The following is a 20,754-nucleotide window of genomic DNA, read 5'->3' on the forward strand; positions in this document are numbered from 1 at the left end:
GATGATTCCTCACTGGGGTGAAGGAGAGGGTGGTTCAGTGTTTGTGGACATCCTTTTTGCAGGGTAATGGCTTGAGCCCTTCTGTATTTTAGCGAGCCTAGCACAACCTTTGGGTGCAGGGAGGCTTGGCAGGCATTCACATCAAGGCCATGGCATGTGACAAAGCTGGGGAACTGTGAACATTCCCAATGCACCTCCAGGTTTGTGTAAGCAGGCTGTGGTGTGATTGAGAAAAAAGCTCTCACTCCTCAGCCAGCTTCTCCTCACTTGAGTGGCTCCCATGGAATGAGAGGCTGCTCTGGCAACACAGACCAGCATTTCTGGTGGGCTGGGACAGGGAAGGGGCAGAAGGGGGAACTTCTTAATTCCTCCACCCTCAAAATTATCTCAGTGTTGGTTGCCTGGGTTTTGTTAAGTCACCCCTGATAAGTTTTGAGCAATGGCAAGGTGATGGTCTCTGTGCTGCTTGTCCAAAGGAAATGACCACATCATCCCACGGAACTGCCCCGAACTGGTGGAGGTGAACCGTGTGGCCAACCGTGTCCTGGACGAGCTGGTCCTCCCCTTCCAGGAGCTGCAGATAGACGACAATGAATATGCCTGCTTGAAAGCCATCATCTTCTTTGACCCAGGTACGGTCCAGCTTGGGGAGGGTTACCCTCAGAGAGGACAGGTCTGGGTTATGCTGACCAATACTGGCCCTGAGTTGTGGGAATGCTGCCTGGTCTCCTCTCTGAGCTGAACTGTCCTTAGAGGGAGGGGAGAATTCAGCCTGAGAAGAGAAAAAATGCCCATTACAGCAAAGAACACGGAATTGGAGACAGCCTGCCTCAGGCTGTGCCCAGACTTCACCACAGGCAGCTCCTGGGGAACAGCCTGGATAGCTTGGGGGGTGTGTGTGTGTTGTTCCAGATGCCAAAGGACTGAGTGACCCGTCCAAGATCAAGCGGATGCGGTACCAGGTGCAGGTGAGCCTGGAGGATTACATCAACGACCGGCAGTACGACTCGCGGGGCCGCTTCGGGGAGCTGCTGCTGCTGCTGCCTGTGCTGCAGAGCATCACCTGGCAGATGATAGAGCAGATCCAGTTTGTCAAGCTCTTCGGCATGGCCAAGATTGACAACCTGCTGCAGGAGATGCTGCTGGGAGGTGAGTGCTTGAGGGTGCTACATGAGGCCTCTCAGTGAGGCCCTGATCACCCTCCCCTTGAGAACCTCCACGGTGGAGAACATCCACTGCTCCCTACCTGAAAAATTTAGGAGATAGCCTGTATGCAGGTTAGCCCTTGACTCACACAAAATCATCTCCCCGGTCACTGGCAGTGGTAACTAAGGGTCCTCTACTTCTCCTCACCTAAAGAAATGCATTAGCTGTGCATCTGTTTAGAGAGAGGTGTCCCCAGCCCTCTGCACATGGACAAGATTTGCTGTGCAACCCCAATCTCCTACCAGGCACCCATTTCACTAATCCTTCTCTGCCAGAAGGGAGCCATCAAAACAGAAAAGTCTGAAAGCTCAAGTTGAAAGAGTGTCACAGATTTTCTAGTGGGAGCATCCAATGGGACAAAACAAAATGAAAAGTTGCCACTGTGCTATTCTTTACGTAGAGGTGACTCAGGTGACTCAGGAATATGATCCTGCATAAAAGGAAATTCAGGCAGCACACAAGGGTTAGGTGGCTCAAGGCATTCATGGAGGAAAAAGGGAAGGGTGTGCTCCAACCACCTACACACAAGCTGATCCTGCACAAAGCCTTGGACCCTTTGGTGCAGTGGGTCTGCCCATCTGAACTGTCTCCCTCTGCCATTGTGGAAACAAATGTCATATGCTGCATTTTAGGCTCATCAAGTGAAACACCGCACGCCCACCACCCCCTGCACCCTCATCTGATCCAGGAGAACCTGGGAACAAACGTCATTGTGGCCAACACAATGCCTCCTCAGATGCACAACGGGCAGATGTGTGAGTATTGCCAGAGGGACACAGAGCTCCCAGGAGCTCCCAGGAGGTTTCCAGCTTGCCTGTGGAGGTAGTTTCTACCTTGCAAGGAAATTTCCAAGCAAGACAGAGTCTCTGGTAATGAGTGTGTGAGAAATTCCTATGCAGAAAAGAGGGAAAGACAAACAGAGACATGGATTAGGTTAGATTAGATTAGGCTAGACTAACTGATTCAACAAGATATTCCTTGTCAGACTAACCTTTACATAGCCCTTAAGGGATGAATGATCCTATCCAGTGCCTAGTGAAATCAGTGGAAAGGCTCCCCTTCCCTTGAATGGTTCAAACACATCTCAGTTTTCCCTCTGCAAAATCACAGGAGAATCTGGTCCACCATATGGGGCCACCCCTTGGGAACTTGGGCTGAGATGACTTTGGCTGACCAAAAAAGTGGCCAGTAAGGGTCAAAATGCCAGCAGGTCCCCTCATTGTTATTGTGGTTCTTCTGGGGCACCAAACCATCCCTGTGTGTCTGAGCTGCCTTATAGCAAACACACAGGCCCTTAGGAACTTCTGCTGTGCTGACACCTGAACCCCACAAGGCTGAGGACAGATCCCAGTGCTGCCAGGTCCATGAGGCCCTCTTCTAATGTTGTTTCTCTCTCTGTAGCTACTCCAGAAACTCCACAGCCATCTCCACCTGCGGGCTCAGGACCAGAGCAATACAAGCTGCTGCCTGGAGCCATTGCAACCGTGGCAAAACAGCCCACGTCCATCCCACAGCCTGCCATCACGAAACAGGAGGTCATCTAGCAACCTGCAGAGCAGCTGGCCTCCTCTGGAAGGCCATGTGGGAGAAAAGCCCAAACTGACTCTGTCACTGTGAAAAGAGAAGCCATCCAGAGGTCCCTGGGCACAAACACACGGACTTGCTGATTGGACTAGTCCACCACCACCAAAAGCTGTCTTCCTGCAGCTATGGACAGTATGTGCCACGGGCAGCCCTGAGTCCCAGAACTGAGGCTGAAGCCTTACTGAAACCCTCGGTCCTTGTCAGAAGGGCCAGATTCCTGCCTCCCCCTGTGGGGAGAAGGCAGTGACTGGCTGGGGACAGTGCAGCTGGCTGTTCCCCCACTGCCACCTCAGCCTTGGTTCAGCACACACCAGAGCCTGCCAACAAGGAATTCTCTGTGCTGTGTGAATGGAGAGCTCCCCTCCCACAGCTCCCCAGACAGTCCCTAGTCCAGCCAAACCTGATGGAGATGGAAGCTCCCCCAGGAGCATCACAGCAGGTGAAGCACGTGGGATTTGCCCAGAACTGCTCCTCAGCCTTGGCTAGTCCCAGGTCTCTGTAGGGTGTCACCTTCCAGCACACTAACCACCCCCCCAGCCAGGTCTAACAAATCTTTTCAGCTGATACTGGAGCAAAGTCTGGCCCACCAAGATTGTCCTCTACTTGGATCCTTCTGCCTTTTGAGGGGTTTTGTAATTTCTGTGCCATGCATGCCCTCTCACCACAAGGCTCAGAGAGGCAACCACTGCCAAATCCTTCCCTTACACCACTTACTGCCTCCTGGGCTGGGAATTTGGGGGACCATGGGATTCCAGAGATTTCAGCTAATGGGAGGGGGTCATCCTCACACAGGCTGGTGGCACTGGCCTAAAATATTGCTGGCCTCACTACTGTTCCTCAGCAGTCAGAAGAAGACCACAGGATGCCTTTTTGGAAGGAGGTGGGGGGAAGGACATAAGAAGGGGAGAGACCTGTGAGGGTGAGAAGAGCTTGAGCCTCACAGATTGGACCCAGGTCTTGGGCTGCCCAAGTGCTGGGAGCATTGTGACTCAGGATCTCAGTTCAGACCCAGCTTTAATGCTAAGATGTGCCATACAATCCACTTCTCCAGTCCAGTGCCACTCTTTCAGCTCAGAATGAGTGGCTGATAACAGATTTATAGGTCTTCATAACACAATAAGAATTTCATTGCGACTCCTTCAGACCTCAGAAGGTTTGAGGGCAGCAACCTCAAAAATACAATGCTCTGAGTCCTGCAGGGACGAACGAGAGGCCGAGGAACAGCCCTGTCTCACCCAAGCCCCTTGGGTCTGCCCCAGCCTTGGGTCTGCCCCTGCCTGCTCTGCTCCTTCCTGCCCCCAGCCCTGTTTCTCTGTGCCTGCCTGTGCCAAAGCCTCGTGGATGTGACCTTTGGTTTACAGCTGGAACCAGGAAAGGAGCCCTCCTGCCCTCCCACCTCGCTGGGGCCAGCAGGGCTGGAGCTCTCAGAGTCCTGCACGGCCTGAGGCCTGAGTCACTTCTGGCCTCTCGGGAGGATGGGGATGGTGGAACCACAGCTGGTGGGGATGAACCCAAGCCAGCTCAGCCAGAGGAGCTGCAGGTCTGTCCCTTGATTTCCAGGGCAGAAATGAACCACCTCTCCTCGTGCTGACGGGTCCCGTCGCCTCAACGCCGCTGGCATTGCACCCAGTAATTTATTGCAATGATGAATCCAATCATTTTCTGTAAATTATTTTGTAAATCACATTGATTATTTATAATTGGGAGATTAAATGCAAAAAAACCCCACCCCCCCCATAATAACCCGGCTGTCTTTTCCAACTGCAGCAACCTTTTATTCTGTACGTAGACATGTTCAGTGGGGAATCCTTTTTGGTCCATTTGCACCAAGTATTCCTCAATATTGTACATTAATTTTTGCTGTTTTCTGCCTTCCAATGGAAACAGGAATATTTCTTCACTAGAGTTTGTATTCATAAAAAAAAAAAAAAAAGAAAGAAAAATAAATGCAAAAATATTTTCTAACTTTTCCCAGACAGATGGATTTCTTTCTCCTGGGAGGATTTATTGTAAATCAAGGGGCTCACCTCCCTGTTGCTCTGAGCACAAAGCATATGTGTATTGAGGAAAAAGCCCAAACAAATGTTTGATGGTGTTGCCAGCTGTCACTATTTCCTGGCAAGCCTAATGCTAGCTGGTGTCTGTCCTGAAGCCACGTGTGCTGGAACCATGAGATTGAATAACAACCCCAATTTTCATTAAAAGAAAAACAAATGCGAAGAATAAATATTTGCTTCCATGATTCCAGGGAGCTTAAAGACTTGAAGTAACCACATTTTGAAAGCCAAGAAAAGGGAGCTAAAATATGGTATTCACACTTCAAATGTGTTCATTTTTATGCCTTTCTTGTATTTCAAAGGTAATTTCTGAGCACTTTGGGGTGGTGATTGTGCTTTGGTTCCCACACAGCCACCCTGCTGCTGGCAGCAGGTGAGAGCCTGACTGAGCCTACAGGCCACAATAAGATGATCAAGTGAAAGTCAATTTGTCACTGGTTGTAAAGGTGAAGAAATACACGACAATTAGAGAAGGCTCATAATGACCTGCTCTTCTGATCACAGGGAGCCTGTGCTCAGCTGTAGCATGCCCAGGAAGATAATAGGGAGATAGGAGAGAAGTCTAGATGGCTGTAAAGATTAGGGCTCTGGGAAGGAACAACATCCAGCATCTCCTGAAGCTCAGGTCTGCAGGAGATGACCCTCATGTTCCTCTGTCTCCTGCCCCTGATGTGAAATGAAGTGGGCAGTCTCATCCCAGGTACAAGGGATGAGAAGCAGCCTGATTTTCCACCCCATTTGCACAAATCCAGTGGCTTCCCAGTGATAGTCATACTGGTGAAAAATGTCAGCAGGGATGAGATGCAGGGATGAGATCCAGACTATGTTTGAGGACCATGTGGAGACAGCACCTAGAGCCTGTCTCTAGTCTGGAGCCAAGGGAGAATAGAACAGACCTCAAATCACATGCCCTCACTATCTGTGCACCTGTGATGATCCAGAGCCCCAACACCTTTGCTGAATGCCTGAACAAGGGCAGCAAAGGCAGTCACAGGACATGTGTTAACCCAGAACACACAGGACTGGTTAGTCCAGTCAAGACAAAGAAAAGGAGATAGTTCATTCTCTTTAATGTGGAACAAAAAACCCCAGGACTCCTCTGCTGTGACCCCTGGTTGGTTTTACCTGCCCTAAAACTCCACATATGTAATATCAAATCTTTAAAGCAATAAATTCTCCTGGATTCCTTCCCATGAACTACTCTATCAAGGTTGCACTTTACCTGGTTAATCTTAAATCAGTGCAGTTCCTACAGGAGATTTCTTGTTGCTGGGTTCAGCTCACTTGGGAAAAAAACCCATGAACTATCCCAGAGACAACCTTGTCCTTAAGTGGTGTCCTTGATCCCAACCCTCACCTCTTTTGTCACTCCAGCCTGGAATCATCCTGAGACACTGCTCTTGCCACTGTGTTTTACCCTGCTGGGTTCCCTGGAACCCACAGGCAATGTCCCATGTCACAGGAGATGGCTGTTGTAGGTATTGGCCTTTGAGACACAACTTCCTTACATTGTTTTTGAACACAAGAGCTTTCTGTGCTTCCAGCCTAGCCTAAGGATGATTTCCTGGAGAGCACCATCTCCAGCTGCGGAATCTTTTCATGATGTCCAAGCAAAGATCTGTGAAAGTGGTATTTTTAGGTCCTCTGGCCACTATGAAATACATTCTTTTCATATTCCTTATATAACCTCCATCTGAAAGAGCCAACAGGCTTTGGAGCCTTTCCCACTGCTTTCATATCTCAGTGGGAGCAGAAAAAAAAAATAATGGCAAACTAGTTTTATGGCCTGCATATCATCTCTGACAAAAGCAACTATTGCTGCTATTAAACTTGCAAGTGCACACACAGGCACAGATAATCATGAACACCAAGAGGCAGCAGGGACGGCTCAGCAACGTGGCACTGCTGAGCCAGGCAGTTCTGTGTGCCAGGCTGGCCAGTTCCCTCCAGGCTGGATGCAAACATCACCAACCAGTTGGGGAACTGAGGCCACACACTGCACAGCCCCCTTCCACACAGAGAGGCTGGAGGAGGCATGGTAAGGTATGTTTAAAATCCTTCTCCCCATTCCTAATGGAGGTGTGACCCTGCTGATCATAAACACACCCAGCACCAGGCCAATAAACTGGCAATATACTGCCAGCTTCGTTAGGTGGGAGCAAGCAGGACAGCTTGGCACAAACAAGACTGCAGTCATGACCTGCAGTTCAGTGTCCTGTGTGTGAGAAGAGGCTGCTGGGGTCAACAGAGTGCTCCCAGCTCAAGTCCAGGGGGAGAAGAGCTCTGAGTCTAACCCGGGTCTGGGAAGGAAAGTAGTTTGGGAACTGTATTTCCAAGGCTTACTCTGGCTTTGGACCTGGAGGGATGCCAGGCTTGCCTGATCATGACTGCCTTACCAGCTTCCAGAGGCCTGAGGCCACCCCTACCTTGGGAGACCAGTTGTGGATGGAGACATGGGTTCACAAACCCCCAGGCTCTGCAGGCCATGCTCCACTCCAGTGTCCCATCTGTCAGGAAGGACATGGAGGGGCTGGAGCAGGTCCAGAGAAGAGCAACAAGGCTGGAGAAGGGACTGGAGCATAAGTCCCATGAGGAGAGGCTGAGGGAGCTGGGGGGGCTGTTCAGCCTGGAGAAGAGGAGGCTCAGGGGAGACCTCCTCACTCTCTGCAACTCCCTGACAGGAGGGGGGAGCCAGGTGGGAGTCGGGCTCTTCTTCCAAGCAACGATCAGTAGGACAAGAGGGCACGGTCTTAAGCTCTGCCAGGGAAGATTTAGGTTGGATATTAGGAAGAAAATCTTTACAGAGAGGGCAATCAGGCATTGGAATGGGCTGCCCAGGGAAGTGGTGGATTCTCCGCCGCTGGAGGTGTTTAAGATGAGACTGGATGTGGCATCAGTGCCATGGGCTGGGAACCACAGTGGTAGTGGGTCAAGGGTTGGACTTGACCATCTCGGAGGTCCCTTCCAACCCAGCTGATTCTGTGATTCTGTGATTCTATGACTAGTGGCTCTCTGTTGATGCTGAGCTGCCCAAAAGGTTTCTTTAATTTGTGGTGTCCAGAGATTCCACCTGCACCCAAAGGACCAGAGCCCCTCCTGGCCTGAACTGCACATAGATTATCTTTATTACAGGACTGTTATGTTTGCACAGTTTAGTGATTTAATATCAGTTTAAAGCCTTCTCTGTGAGCAATGCTGTTTGAAGTCATGCTCTCTCTTTTCAGCTCAGCTTGCCAAGACTGTAAAACCTTTATTGCTAATGGTGGAAAAGCTTAAAGAAGCCAAGATAACTTTCCCAGGCTGGGTATTAAGACTGGGTTCAGATGAGTAAATAAGTGAAGAGTATTACATGGACTTCATTAAATATCAACCAACACCAACAGCCACTCATTTATAACACAACGGCAGGGCGAGGGAGCACCCAGGAGCAGAGCTGGGAAAGGTATGAATCACATGGGATAGGAGAGATGAACATGAGAAAGGCTGGAATTGCCATGGAGCTCCAGGTGTGGCTCCCAAGGTCACAACACAACACCTGACTGAAGCTCCTGCAAAGACTATAGATTTGGAGCTGATGAAGTGGCAGAGTTGGTGTGGTTCATCTCCTCTCAGCTGGGGAGGGCTCTGGGCATGTGGTGTGCATGTCCTTCTCCCTTCTGCCACAGCGGGTAAGGACAAAATTCTCCCTCCTAGGAGGGAGAATTTAAATTCAAGCTGCAGCCAGCACATCTCCTGGGACTGTCAGTTCTTGGATGTTTGTTTTTTAGCTTTTACTTCCTTATAGACAGCTCCTGCCTTTACTGGTTTCTAGTCACAGGGTGCCAACACCAAGAAGAGTAAATTACAGAAAGTCTTGCTACAGTTCCTGTGATTTCCTGTGCCAGTACTTTAAAACTCCCCCTACAACATGGCTTGGTGTTTGAAACCCCTCTCTTCCATTCACCATCCACTGCTCTTCATGAGTTCAACACTCCCCACATAAGAAAAACTGAGGTAAGGACCATCCCCAAATTATATTTCACTTCCAGCCCTTCCTCATTATGAAGTATTCAAACTTCTACTTTCCTTCCTCATTTTCTCTCACCTGCCTAAGGCTCTTGCTCTCATTTTAATATCCTTTTTCATATCTCTCAGTGTGATTGCTACTGATTCTCCCTTGTTTCCTGCCCTTCTTGTTCCCCAAAGCAGAGCTTCCTTCACACATCACTCCTTTCAAACACCCCTGCTTACTCCTAACACCCTGTTGCAGCAGCCATTAACCAGTCAGGACTGGAACTGTCACCTCCCTGCTAAATTTTCCTCCCTTGTTTGAGAGGTGCAAATTCCAAGCTGATTTTGCAACCTCTAGCATAAATTCCCATTTGCAGCTCTAGTATCTCCCAGCTGTTTGGTGTTTTGAAGCCTTTTCTCAAACCAGCAATGAGCCAGATCAGGTGATCCAGGAAACTCTGTCATGTTTTCAGCTGTGAGGCCACAGATTCATCTCCCCAACACACATCTTCTTCCTCTCTCCAGACTGTTTGTAGCTGCCAGTTTCAGGCTCTTATCTCTCCCCTGGGACTCCAGGGGCTGCTTCTGTCACACTTGTGCTGCAGGAGCTGTTTGAATGGAAATGGGATCAATGCAAGTTCTCTTGTCCTCCTGAGGTCCCTTCCAACCTCATTTTTTCCCACAATCTGCTGGGGAGGGCATGGAGCAACATCACAAACAGGTCTAATTCACACAGATCCAAACCGGTCCCAGCTTCAGGCACCATCTTGCCAAGTTGCACCCAGGTCTGGGCAGGACTATCACCACAGGGTGGAATCAATGCACTCCTCTTCTCTGGAACGTCTCTGTGACACAGTTGGTTTCCATGCTGGGATATCTCTTGCCAGGTGCAGTGCCACTGGAACATTTTCCACTTTGGAAGGGTGAGTTCTTGGGAGAGAAATAAATCAGAGCTGAACCTCTGATGCTACAGAAGGGCCTCGATTCCTGCTGCGGGTTCCTGGGATTCCCGCTCTTTGTCCAAATATCTTTGGCTCCCTCTCCTGGCTGAAAACACGGGTTACAGCCAAGAGAAAAGAGCAGAAACCACCACGCTCCGGGGACCCTCCAGCCTGCGGACAGTCCTGATGATGACTAGAGGATGCTGAAGCGTTTGCAATCTAACTTTGCATCCCTTGATCAGCGGGGTTAAACATGTTATTTCCCCTTCCCCAGCACTCCCTGTTGAACCCTTTTTAATGCAGCAAGCCTGGGAGTGACCATCTGTTTTATTTTTATTGCAAATTCCACGCAGGGATGTCAGACATCACCACCTGAACTCCTGTGGGATGCGGCTCTCTGCCCTCTAAGAAAGAAAACCAAAGCCAAACACCCCCAAAAATCTCCCTTTATTAACATTTAGTCCCTCTGTTGGCGTTTAAATTCAGAATACAGCCAGCACATCTCTTGGGCCCCGCTTCCATCCAGCTGTGCTTGCCTGGCCCCTGCTTTGAGGCTGCCCTAACCCCGGCCAGGTAATTCCACGGTTGCTCTGGCTGACAGGGAGCAGCTCCAGGGCCTGCAGATGGTGCTGTGGCCTTATTCCCAGCTGCCTTTCTCCTCTGCTCCCGGTCTGGGAGGTCACTGCTGTCTCACAGACACCGGCTGAGTCACAGATGGGGACAGTGGGCTGGGAGAGACCCTGGAGACATGTCAGGTCATCACCTGAGTGCTCCTGCTCTCGAGGGTCAGCTCTGGGGGGTCCTTTTATATACATACATACATATATATATATATACACACACATACATACACACACACATATATATATGTATGTATACATAGACGTGTAATGTATATAGTATTTATTTATAATACATAATAACATAGCATTATATATAATAAATAGTGTATATACTGTATGTATATATATTATATATAAATAGTACACACTATATGTATGGTATGTTATATAATATATAAAATATACATATATATATTATTATATATATATGTAAAAATACATATTTACATATATTATATATATAAAATAATATATTTATATGTTAAATGTATGATATATATTATACATTAATGTATATATATAAAATATATAATAGATATATATTATGTATATACACGTGTATATTTTATGTATATGTGCACGTAATATGCACATATATGTATACATATGTACAGATACATGTATATAATGCACGCATCATATTAAAATACATTATTTTTTATTTTTACACATTATTATATTTATTACACACACAACTGTGCCTTCGCGGCTCGCGGCCGCAGGCGCTGACAGGCCGTTCTGCCAGAGGATAAGGTGGGACTAAAGGGCAGAGGTGGCCGCTGCGACGGACAGATGCCAGCGATGGAGGAAAAGGCGCATTTTCGGTCCAAGGCCGAACACGCGGGGATCCGGCGGGAGCTGCTGCTCCCTGACGGAACCGGGACCGGGACGAGGACCAAGAGCAGGACCGGACCAGCACCGGAAGCGGCCCCGCCCGGGCCCATCGCGCAGGCGCTGCCGTGGCGGTCACTTCCGGCGGCCGGAGCCGTTCCGGGCGGCGGGGCCGGGACGCGGGCGCTGCTGCTGCGGGAGCTGCGGTACGGGGGACGGGGGAGCCGGGCCGTGTGTGGGTGATGCTGGGCAATCCTCGCTCCGCCCGCCGGGACAGGCACCGAGGGGTTGCGTCCTGCCCGTCCCGGGCTGTAACGGGGTGAGACGCGTCCCTGGGAGCGGTCCCGGTGCGCCGGGACCTCCCCGAGGAGCCCGGGGAAGGCGAGGCGGGAGTGTGTCGCCGCAGGAGGAAGGCGGTGGTGTGGGACAGGGGTTCCCGTGTGACAGCCAGGAGCGCTGTCATGTGCTGTGAGGGGCTGAATGCGAATAGCTCAGCAAAATAAAGGCATACTTTGTCCCCTTCCAGCCCCAGGTCTAGCTACAGGAATTATGCCAGGCTTGCAGCGTTCTAATTTTACATTGTTCTCTGTCCACCTGTGACTGGATTTGGAAATGCAGCCCCCAGTTCAGGAACACTGGCATGCTGCTGAAAACTAGATTAAGCCAACCTTAGTACCCATGCAGTGCTGGCATAAAAGTCTGCAGTTTTCTTAACCCGCTCATCCAGTCTGTGCACCGCAGCCATTTCTTACGTTCCTGAATGCAGCTCCTCCTGAATTGCTCAAAACGTTCACGTGGGCAGAGATACTGATCAGTGCCTGTGTTTGCCAGAGGCTCAGGACTGTTTGGGCTGAGCTGGGAGAGCTGCTCAGAAGAGGGTGTAATTTGACCAAATGTGAGAATCCTGCCTAACTCTGATGTGTTTGATTTGCTTTAGTTTCCAATTGAGCACAGGAAATAAACATTAAGGTGAATTAAATTCTGTATTTCTGCAATGAAGCTGTGTAATTTTGTATTTTCAGTTTTGGTTGATTGGTTAGGTTTCATCCGAGGTAGTTTTTTACCTGCTAGGCAGGATAAAGAGATTAGAGAAACCTGCACTTTCTAATCCTGGTAAGATAATTAAAATGCCTGGACTGTGCATCTGGTTGTAGCACCGGTTCTTTGAAAGGCAGCGTCCTTAGCAGGGAAACAGAGGGATACAGAACATAATAACTATGTAAATCATCGATGTGGTTGATGGTCCGTGGGATTGTTTGTCATGTGCAGCACTTGGTTTTTGACAGATTCCTGCTGCATTATGTCAGGAGACAGCGACTGCACCAGGACAAGTCCATCAGCAGGGTCTCCATCAGACAACGAGCTCTTGCCAGATCGGCCGAAGTATGTTTGTTCCCTGTCTCCTGATCTCGTTACCAAAGCCCGGGAAGAGCTCCAAGAGAAACCCGAGTGGAGGCTCCGTGACGTGCAGGCGCTCCGGGATATGGTGTGCAAGGACTACCCCTCCCTGGGGACCTGCCTGGACGATGCTTTTTTGCTGAGGTTCCTCAGAGCCAGGAAGTTCGATTACGACCGAGCGCTGCAGCTCCTGGTGAACTACCACACCTGCAGGAGGACCTGGCCCGAGGTGTTCAGTAACTTGAAGCCATCTGCAATAAAGCCTGTCCTGGAGTCAGGCTTTGTCACTGTGCTGCCTCATCGGGACCCGGAGGGACGGCACGTCGTCTGCATCCGCCCAGGTACTGAGTCAATGCCTGAATGTCTTTGTTCTCCGGCCTCGAGGTGTGTCTGGGCCAAATACTTGTTCCCTGCTCCCCTGAATAGTGGGGGCTTGTACAGAGTATGTGGGTTCTCTCTGAAATTTGAAAAGCTGGCTTGTGAAGGGACACGCTGGTCGTTAGCCAGCATTATTCCAGTTCCTTTTCCTGTGTCAGCAGTAACTGCAGTCATGTCAAAATGAAAATGCAGTGAGGTGGGTCGATGAAATATCAGACAATTCAAGGAAAACTAATGTGTAGTAACTCAAATTGAAGCAGGGCTGTTGGCCTACACTTAGAAGCTTATGATTTGCTTTGACAGTAAGCAGAGAGAGGAGCCTATGGCTCTGGCTCCCATGTAAATAATCAGCCTTCTGTGTGCTTTTGGTGCTGCCAGGCTTGCTGTAAATTTGTCTTCATTCATTCTCCTCTTTTCCATTTACCTGCTTTCTTTCTGAGCTGAAACTGCTAATGAGCTGTGCTGTGTGGAGAACGGGGTTCTGAAAACCATTGCCTTTGCTCCCTGAAGTAAACATGAGTTGCCATTTCCCTCTTGCTTAAGAAAGGTATATTTCTTAATATACAGTTCTGCTCTGAACTAGAACTGTGGCTATTAGAGACTAGCTTTTAAGAGTCCAGGAGAACAGAAATTCAGTTTTTGGAATGTGTTTTGTTAGCTTATATTTACTCTCCGACTTACCATCCATGTCTTGTAACCTCAGACAGATGGACACCCAGTAATTATCCGATTACTGAGAACATTCGTGCCATATACTTAACGTTAGAAAAACTCATTCAGTCCGAAGAGACCCAGGTGAATGGAATTGTAATCCTGGCAGACTACAAAGGAGTCAGCTTATCTAAGGCGTCTCATTTTGGTCCTTTTGTAGCCAAAAAAGTGATTGGAATTCTTCAGGTAAGACCTGAACTGGTGGGAAAATAAGCTTGTGCATTGTAAATGACTGCTTCTGTGTCTTAGAGTTCTTGACTGTGTCACCACAAACTTCATCATCTTGGCTTTTGCCAGCAGAGTTAAACATGTCTCAGCCCAACCAGTTTCTCACACCCTTACTGCCGATTTACCTCACTTGCCCTTTTTTTTCTTTTTTGATTTTTGCATCCCTAAAACTAAATTTGCATTAGAAATGCAAACTTCTGAGCTGGAACAGCAAAAAGCAGTTCTGCTAGGTGGTGGTAAGGAAGAGAGAGAGCAGAGAATTACAGTTAGAGAGGGGACAGTGAGGAAATGGCTCGTTGTTTAAAGGGTTGCTGTTGGCAGAGATGGAGCCAACCCCTGGGCAAGTGAAGGTTCCAGTTCAAGTGCTGCTCAAAAAAATTTGGCAGAGAGGACTTTTGTATGGGTGTCATTTGAGGAAGATTTCTATCCATGCCCTGAAGGCAGAGAGGCTTCTCAGCATAGGGATGGCAAAAGAGACAGTAATAAAAAGCATCTCCTCCTTGATGTCTGGAAGGAAAGTGGTGGAGAGCAAGTGGAGTTGGACAAAACAAGGTGAAAGGAGTGAGGGGTAACCTGGCCAAAGTGGCAGGAAGGTCTGATGATTTCCCTTGATGTTGATACAATCTGGGGGGGTGAGATGAGAAAACTTCTCTTGAAGGGGTTCATGCCCTCATTACTTTTGTTCTGGCCTGACTGGTTATGTTCTTTGTTGTATCCATGGGGGGGATAAGGAAGGATAGAGTGAATCAGGGGAGTTTGCAGAGATGAGACCAGTGAGTTTAGGAATGCCTTTATAAGAACTCACTCCTTTAAAGTATGATCTAAATGTGTCATTTGACTGTGAGCCCGTATTTAATTTGTACAAATAAAATGATGGATGTTACTAGTGGAAGCTGCTCACAGAACAACAGCTGAACTTGGGGAAGGACAGGAAGGTATGGGTGGTATTTAAATGTGTTGCACCATCCTTGCTGAGCTGCAGCTCTTGTAAAGAGGAGCTAATTCACTGACCTTCCCAGGGAGAAAAATCCTCCAGCAATGCATGTTATGTGCTTTTCACTCCAAGCATTGACTGCTTGCTTTTTATAGGTAGAACTGGTTATAAGGGAAAGGAGCTTCACTGTGGCACGTGAGACCTGAATTGCTGATCATGAGCTCTTCCCTTTGAAAAATATTTCTGCAAATAAATTTCTCCAGCAGAAATCCCATGATTAACTGTTGTTTTAAACTGTCTTGTATAGGAGATCCTGTGTGTGTCCTGCTGGCAGCAGAACCTGTTTGTCTTTCCCAGGTAGTGTGATAGAATAGCTGGAATGGCAGAAAGATTGCAATATTAGATTCCTTCTTTACATAAAAACACATTTAGGGTGTCTTGGGCACCAGATCTTGTAGTTGGACACAGTGTTGGAAGCAGCTGCTGTGGTGCTGAGTGTGGACCACTTTGTGACTGTGACTTATCAGGGCTGGGAATACCCGAAGGACAGGGATTTTCTAAGTGTTTTTGTCAAGGGAGATGGAGATCAACATAAGAAATGAAGATTTACTGACAACAATGTGTTTATTGATGGAGGATTTTCTTGCCTCTTGACTTTGTTTTTATGCTCATAGATCTCATCCTAAGACTGTTCCCTGTAACAAGTTGCATTTCTGTTGCTGTACTGGTTTATGTTGGTACCTCAGATTAAAGTTTGGGAGCCAAACTTTAATGGGATGTGCTGGCAGTCAATCTCAGGAGATTTAGAAAAGAGGAAGGTGGCAAATGTTTTTTAAACTGCATTACAAAAATCTTCTTTGCCCTTCAGGATGGATTCCCCATTCGAATAAAGGCTGTTAACATAATAAATGAGCCTCGTATATTCAAAGGCATTTTTGCAATCATCAAGCCTTTTCTGAAGGAAAAGATAGCAAACCGGGTAAGGATTTGTGTGTGATTTTAATGTTAATATTAATGTTTGTAAGTTCCTTGCTTGGCCATTCTAAAAAAAAAAAATAAAAAAAAAGTTGTAAAACTTGACAGCTGGAAAAACATTGGTGCCATTTTACTTGATCTAACGGATCCTTTCTGCTTTAATTTTTAAAAATATGCTGTTGGGAAAATTCTCTGTGAGAGAGAAACTTTGAGGAACTTAACATGGGCATAATATTAATATGGAACTTTAGTACATATGCTCTGTATTCAGGACATAAATTCAATCCCTGCAGTTGGATTATTTGGGCCAGTAACACTTCAGTTATGAGGTGGTGTCACAGGAAACCTGTGTTGCACCTTCCTCGCCCTTTTCCTTTATGCAAGTGTCCTGTATGGCACAAGTACCCTCTCCACAGGACTGGGTGTGGTTGCCAATGATTAAGGGGTTTTTTCCATAAGGATAAGTACTTTCAATCCCATGAACAAACTTGGTGATGAGTTGAATTTGGAACCTCAGCACAGACAAATGCCAGGTCTCTGTTGCTGGGAGCTGATCTGCACTAGATGTGAGTTGCCTCAAGACTTCTCTCCCTGGTGTGTGTGACTGCCCCTGCCCACCGTTGTGTGTCGAATAAGGACTGTTGTGTGCCCATAAGGACATCACCCTAAAATTTGCTCTTTAACTGGGAATAAGCTGGTTAGCTGACTGCTTCAGCAATTTGCTGCAGAGTGTTCGGTGTGCACTTTTAAAGCTCTTTTGCTTTCTTCTTCAGTTTTTCCTTCATGGCTGTGACCTGAACTCCCTTCATCAGAACATTCCCCCGGTGATCCTTCCCGAAGAGTACGGTGGCACGGCGGGCAAGCTGGACATCTCTGCGTGGAACGAGCTGCTGCTGGCCTCTGAAGAGGACTTCCTGCACGACTTCTCCCAGCTGGTGGTGCCCTGTGACAGCTCCCCCCACGACATGCTCGTGAGTGGGGATGCCGATGAAAAGCAGTGTGATGATTCTCTGCGGGGCATGAAACCTCAGCTCTATTACTGCTACTGAGAAACCAGGGCAGGGGGGTTTGCCAGCACTTAAGGTCTGCTCTCATAGGTGATGTTGTGAACTCTGCCTTACTCCTAAACCTGCAGTTTAGGGACAGACTGCTGAGGCACTTTACACTGTAGAACCAAAGGAAGCTGGAGAGGGCACAACGGGGGCAGGGCAGAGTTCGGGGAGAATAAAAGCAAAGAGCACAAGTTATGTAGAAGACTTGAGGCTCATCAACCTCCAGGTGAATGATGCAAATGGCCTGTTCTTTCTAATGGTAAAGGGAAAAAAATATTGCAGGATCATAAGCTTGATATTTTCTTATCCCCTCCCCACACAGGTGAAAAGTGACAACGATGATTTACTAACTTTGTGATCATCTGTTCCCTTCCCCTACACCAGTAACCCAAGAAAAGAAAATGGCTTGTGAACCCTGCAAAATACAGTTCTGTAGTGAAGATTGCATAAACCCATAAAAGTCTTAACTTGGCCTGTCCTCTGTCACATGGTTCAGATTGTGAGTTGGCATTTCTGAAATATCTCAGTGAATATTTGGCTTAAATTAATACAGAACAAAACTTATTCACGAATACCCATATGGAGAACATCTCCAAAACTTCCTCACTGTAGGAGGAACTGTGACTGATGGGTTAACTACTACAACATCTATACCATGTTTGCACAACAGGTGCAATCCTCACTTTCAAAAAGCAGGAAGTTTTTCAGATAAGTCCTTTTGACTAGACAACAGCTTCAAATAATGAGGTTCAGGACCAAATAAAAAAAAAGCTGTGTCAGGCACCTTCCCACATTGTCAATTCTTTTCTGGTTGTGATGAGGAATTGGGTAAGTACCTCCTCATACCCAGAATTCATGAGAAGGCTTTGTAGCAGTTGGCATGTGATGTATAGAAGGCAATACTTCATTGTAAGACAGCAAGGTGCTGCTTTAGCTTGTTACTTTGAGCTGAATTTGAGTTTAAGTCTGTGAAACCAAATGCAGACAGGCTTTTTAAAAGCACATTCCTAAATTTCCTGATATTGTAGCATTTTGTTCACTGTGCTTGTTGGCTCTTTTGTGAAATGTTACAAGTTTGTTTTTTTTAAACTGTGTTAACCTCTTTTGTCTTTGGTTGTCATGTTCCTGTATGAAGTTAGACTTGAGTCATCTCTGTGATATTTACTCATTGCTTGTATGCCTGTGCTTCTAGGTCTTTGTCTAGAGACAGAACTAAGACTCCAGTGTCAAGCCAGGGTAAGATACTGATGTCTAAATAAGCTGTTCCCACTCCCCAAGCTCTTTTTGTTTAATGGTCTTGACTTAGAACTTAACTCTCAGCACACTCTTTGCACACGTTTTTCTGCACTATACTGGTGTGGAGATGGGAACCTCACTAGGACCAGGAAAGTACACCCTGTCACTTCAAGGTGAGATACTTCACTATTTGGTGGAAAAGAATATCCCTTCTAATTGGGGACTTACTTCTAGAGCACTTTCTCTGGATGAAATCTTGATTTAGTGCCAAATGGGATTATAGGCACCAGTTATGTTTCTGTAAATATAAACCCTAAAGCATCTTGAGGATCTCAGACATACATTTTTCAAAGTGCCAAGCTCTGTTTTGGATGTCTTTCTTCCTCTCAGTCCCCTTACAGCATAACTGCATTGCCAAAAAGAGACAACTCTACCCCTGTAATGACTTCCTGACCTGGCAGCAGATCTCATCCTGGAACGAGGGGGTAGCAAATGCCATTCCTGTCATCCAGGCTTTATAAAAAGAGACTGGGTCTTGCAAAAGGGGTAAAACCATGAAGCTTTTTTTTTTCCTGGGTGGCAGTTCAGAATTTGTGGAAGCAGAGGACTCATCACGTGAACAGTTTTAGATTAAAGGTGGGAAGAAATTAATTTTCCTTGTTGAAATTAATTCCTTGATTTTTCTTACCTTTGTAAGTCAATTGAAACTCCTCTTTGATAGCTATTACTTTTACTGTGGAGATAAAAAACCAAACTACCATTTTCATCTACTTGAACTAAGGTAAGAGTACTGCTAGCCACCTCCTCCTTTGTGACCACAATGCTCTGTGTGTTTTGCAGAGATTAAATCAGATTTTTGCCTCACAGCAAGGCAGTAACACACAGCACTTAGGGCAGGTCAGTGGCTGCCCACGCTGCTGAACTGCCAGAACAGAAAGGATGGTGGTTTTTTGTTGTTCTGCTGCCTCTTAATTCCAGTCACAATGTACAACTAAAAAAAAAATAAATAGGATGGACCATTTTTCCTGGAGATGGCCTGACTGACAGTGGTGCTGAGGGCTTGGAAGTGGTGGTATTTCAGCAGTTAACTGTAGGAACAGCTGCTTTGATCCCCTTATGGGACTACTAGAGAGGGAGTTGGAATACTCAAAATTTAGTGTCCTTCAAAAAGAAAGGAATCTAGTGGTGTTCAGCAGAAGGCTGAGGAACCTCTACAAAACCCACCCCCTTTTCCAGGCTTTTGTACTCTCCTGCATGCCTTAAATAGCAGGCAGCCTAGATCCACCTCACCCTCTTCTTTCCTCTGCTCACAGAGAAACTTAGAATAAATAACATGATTTAAAGGTAATAGATAAGGCCACGTGGTTGTGCTGGCTTTGGGTGGGGTAGAGTTATTTTCTTCACAGGGCCAGTCTGTGAGAGCCAGCAGCCCTGTGGTCCTTGGTTGCTGGCTGGAGTTAAACCCCCACAATTATCAGTGCTGAAAACTGCCAGTCTTGTGCCTCCAGAAATTATTTCCCTTAAAGCTGCCTGCTGGGCAGTTATGTCAGGATGCTTGAGCTAAGCCAGGCTTACCTTTAGCAAGCATCTGTTATTTCTAATTTGCTCTTTCTTGGCTTTAGAACTCGGACAAAAGTTGCAGCTTCACTGAGCTGTGTTTCTAACCCTGAACTGTCTCAAAACCAGGGTTACAGGGAGCACAGCTCTGTGTTCTGTGCACCTGGCTACAGAGCTGAGAATGTTCTTTGAGCTTTAGCACTTGCTAGCAAAGAAATCAGTTTGTTCCCAGAATTTCTCATGTCAACATTTGGAAAAATAAACACTTGTGTTTTAAATATAAACACAACTCTCCTTATATTTAAGAGAATAGCTAGGAAAAGCTTACAGGCTGGGGGTGTTTTTTGCTTGGGGTTTGTTGTTTGGTTTTTTTTTTCTTACAGCACTACAACCAATCTTTTTTCCCCACTTGAAATAACTTTGTTTCCAGAGGTTATATGCCTTGCCCAGTACATAAGCCATCCCTGACAAATCCAAGACATAATAAGGGAATATACTTGAACTTCATTGGCATGAGGTGGGACAAAAGGTAGCTGCAAACTCTACATTAAAGTACTTGAATTTATACTCTTGCAAACGGGTGTTAAGAGCCCTGAGGTATTTTCAGGAACTGGCTTAAGTATTGTTTTTGTTAAATCTCATTTTGGCATGAGTTAAATTGTAGTGTTACTCAAACTAGTAATTTTGCCTTCTGTTGTACGTGGGCCTAGAGGTGTTGGGTGGTTAAGTGTACATCTTATTTTGACAAAATTTATTTTTATATTGCATTTTATAAAATGAAGTCGTCAAAAATGTGTAATTTTATGATGCATGACTGGGTAATTAAACACATTGTAACAGCTGCTAATTTGATATTTTCAATATTTTTGCCTCGTGTCATGTTGGGATATTTTCCTGTAAAAAGTCAACAGCAACACACAAGTTTCACACTAAACACACAGTTGCAACTGAGTATAATCACCACAGCACTGAGTTAGCAAAAGGTGTTGCTTTCTACTGCAGAACTGAAGTTTACTTGAACAACTGTACCTGAGCCATTTAAGGGATGGGATT

At 46.8% G+C, this 20,754-nt stretch overlaps 2 protein-coding genes across 4 annotated transcripts in view; both read left to right on the top strand.

Moving 5' to 3' along the window:
• HNF4A (hepatocyte nuclear factor 4 alpha) overlaps positions 1-4,707 on the top strand; it is a 34,257-nt gene extending 29,550 nt beyond the window's left edge. For all 3 annotated transcript variants that reach the window (XM_008920019.2, XM_018074031.1, XM_008920018.2), the window contains exons 7-10: positions 477-632; positions 913-1,149; positions 1,839-1,961; positions 2,608-4,707. In XM_008920019.2, coding sequence (XP_008918267.2) covers positions 477-632; positions 913-1,149; positions 1,839-1,961; positions 2,608-2,750 — 659 coding nt within the window. In that variant the 3' untranslated portion in view covers positions 2,751-4,707. The remainder of the gene's footprint in view (positions 1-476; positions 633-912; positions 1,150-1,838; positions 1,962-2,607) is intronic.
• A 7,816-nt stretch (positions 4,708-12,523) lies between these two features.
• TTPAL (alpha tocopherol transfer protein like) lies at positions 12,524-20,562 on the top strand. The gene is made up of 4 exons (XM_008920113.4): positions 12,524-12,971; positions 13,712-13,905; positions 15,750-15,860; positions 16,630-20,562. Exons 1-4 carry the CDS (start codon positions 12,533-12,535, stop codon positions 16,903-16,905), a joined length of 1,020 nt encoding a protein of 339 aa, XP_008918361.2. The 5' UTR covers positions 12,524-12,532; the 3' UTR covers positions 16,906-20,562.
• The last annotated feature ends 192 nt before the right edge of the window (positions 20,563-20,754 follow it).

This window comes from Manacus vitellinus, unplaced genomic scaffold (assembly GCF_001715985.3).
Source record: "Manacus vitellinus isolate BGI_N305 unplaced genomic scaffold, ASM171598v3 scaffold_26_pilon, whole genome shotgun sequence".
Lineage (NCBI taxonomy): Eukaryota > Metazoa > Chordata > Aves > Passeriformes > Pipridae > Manacus > Manacus vitellinus.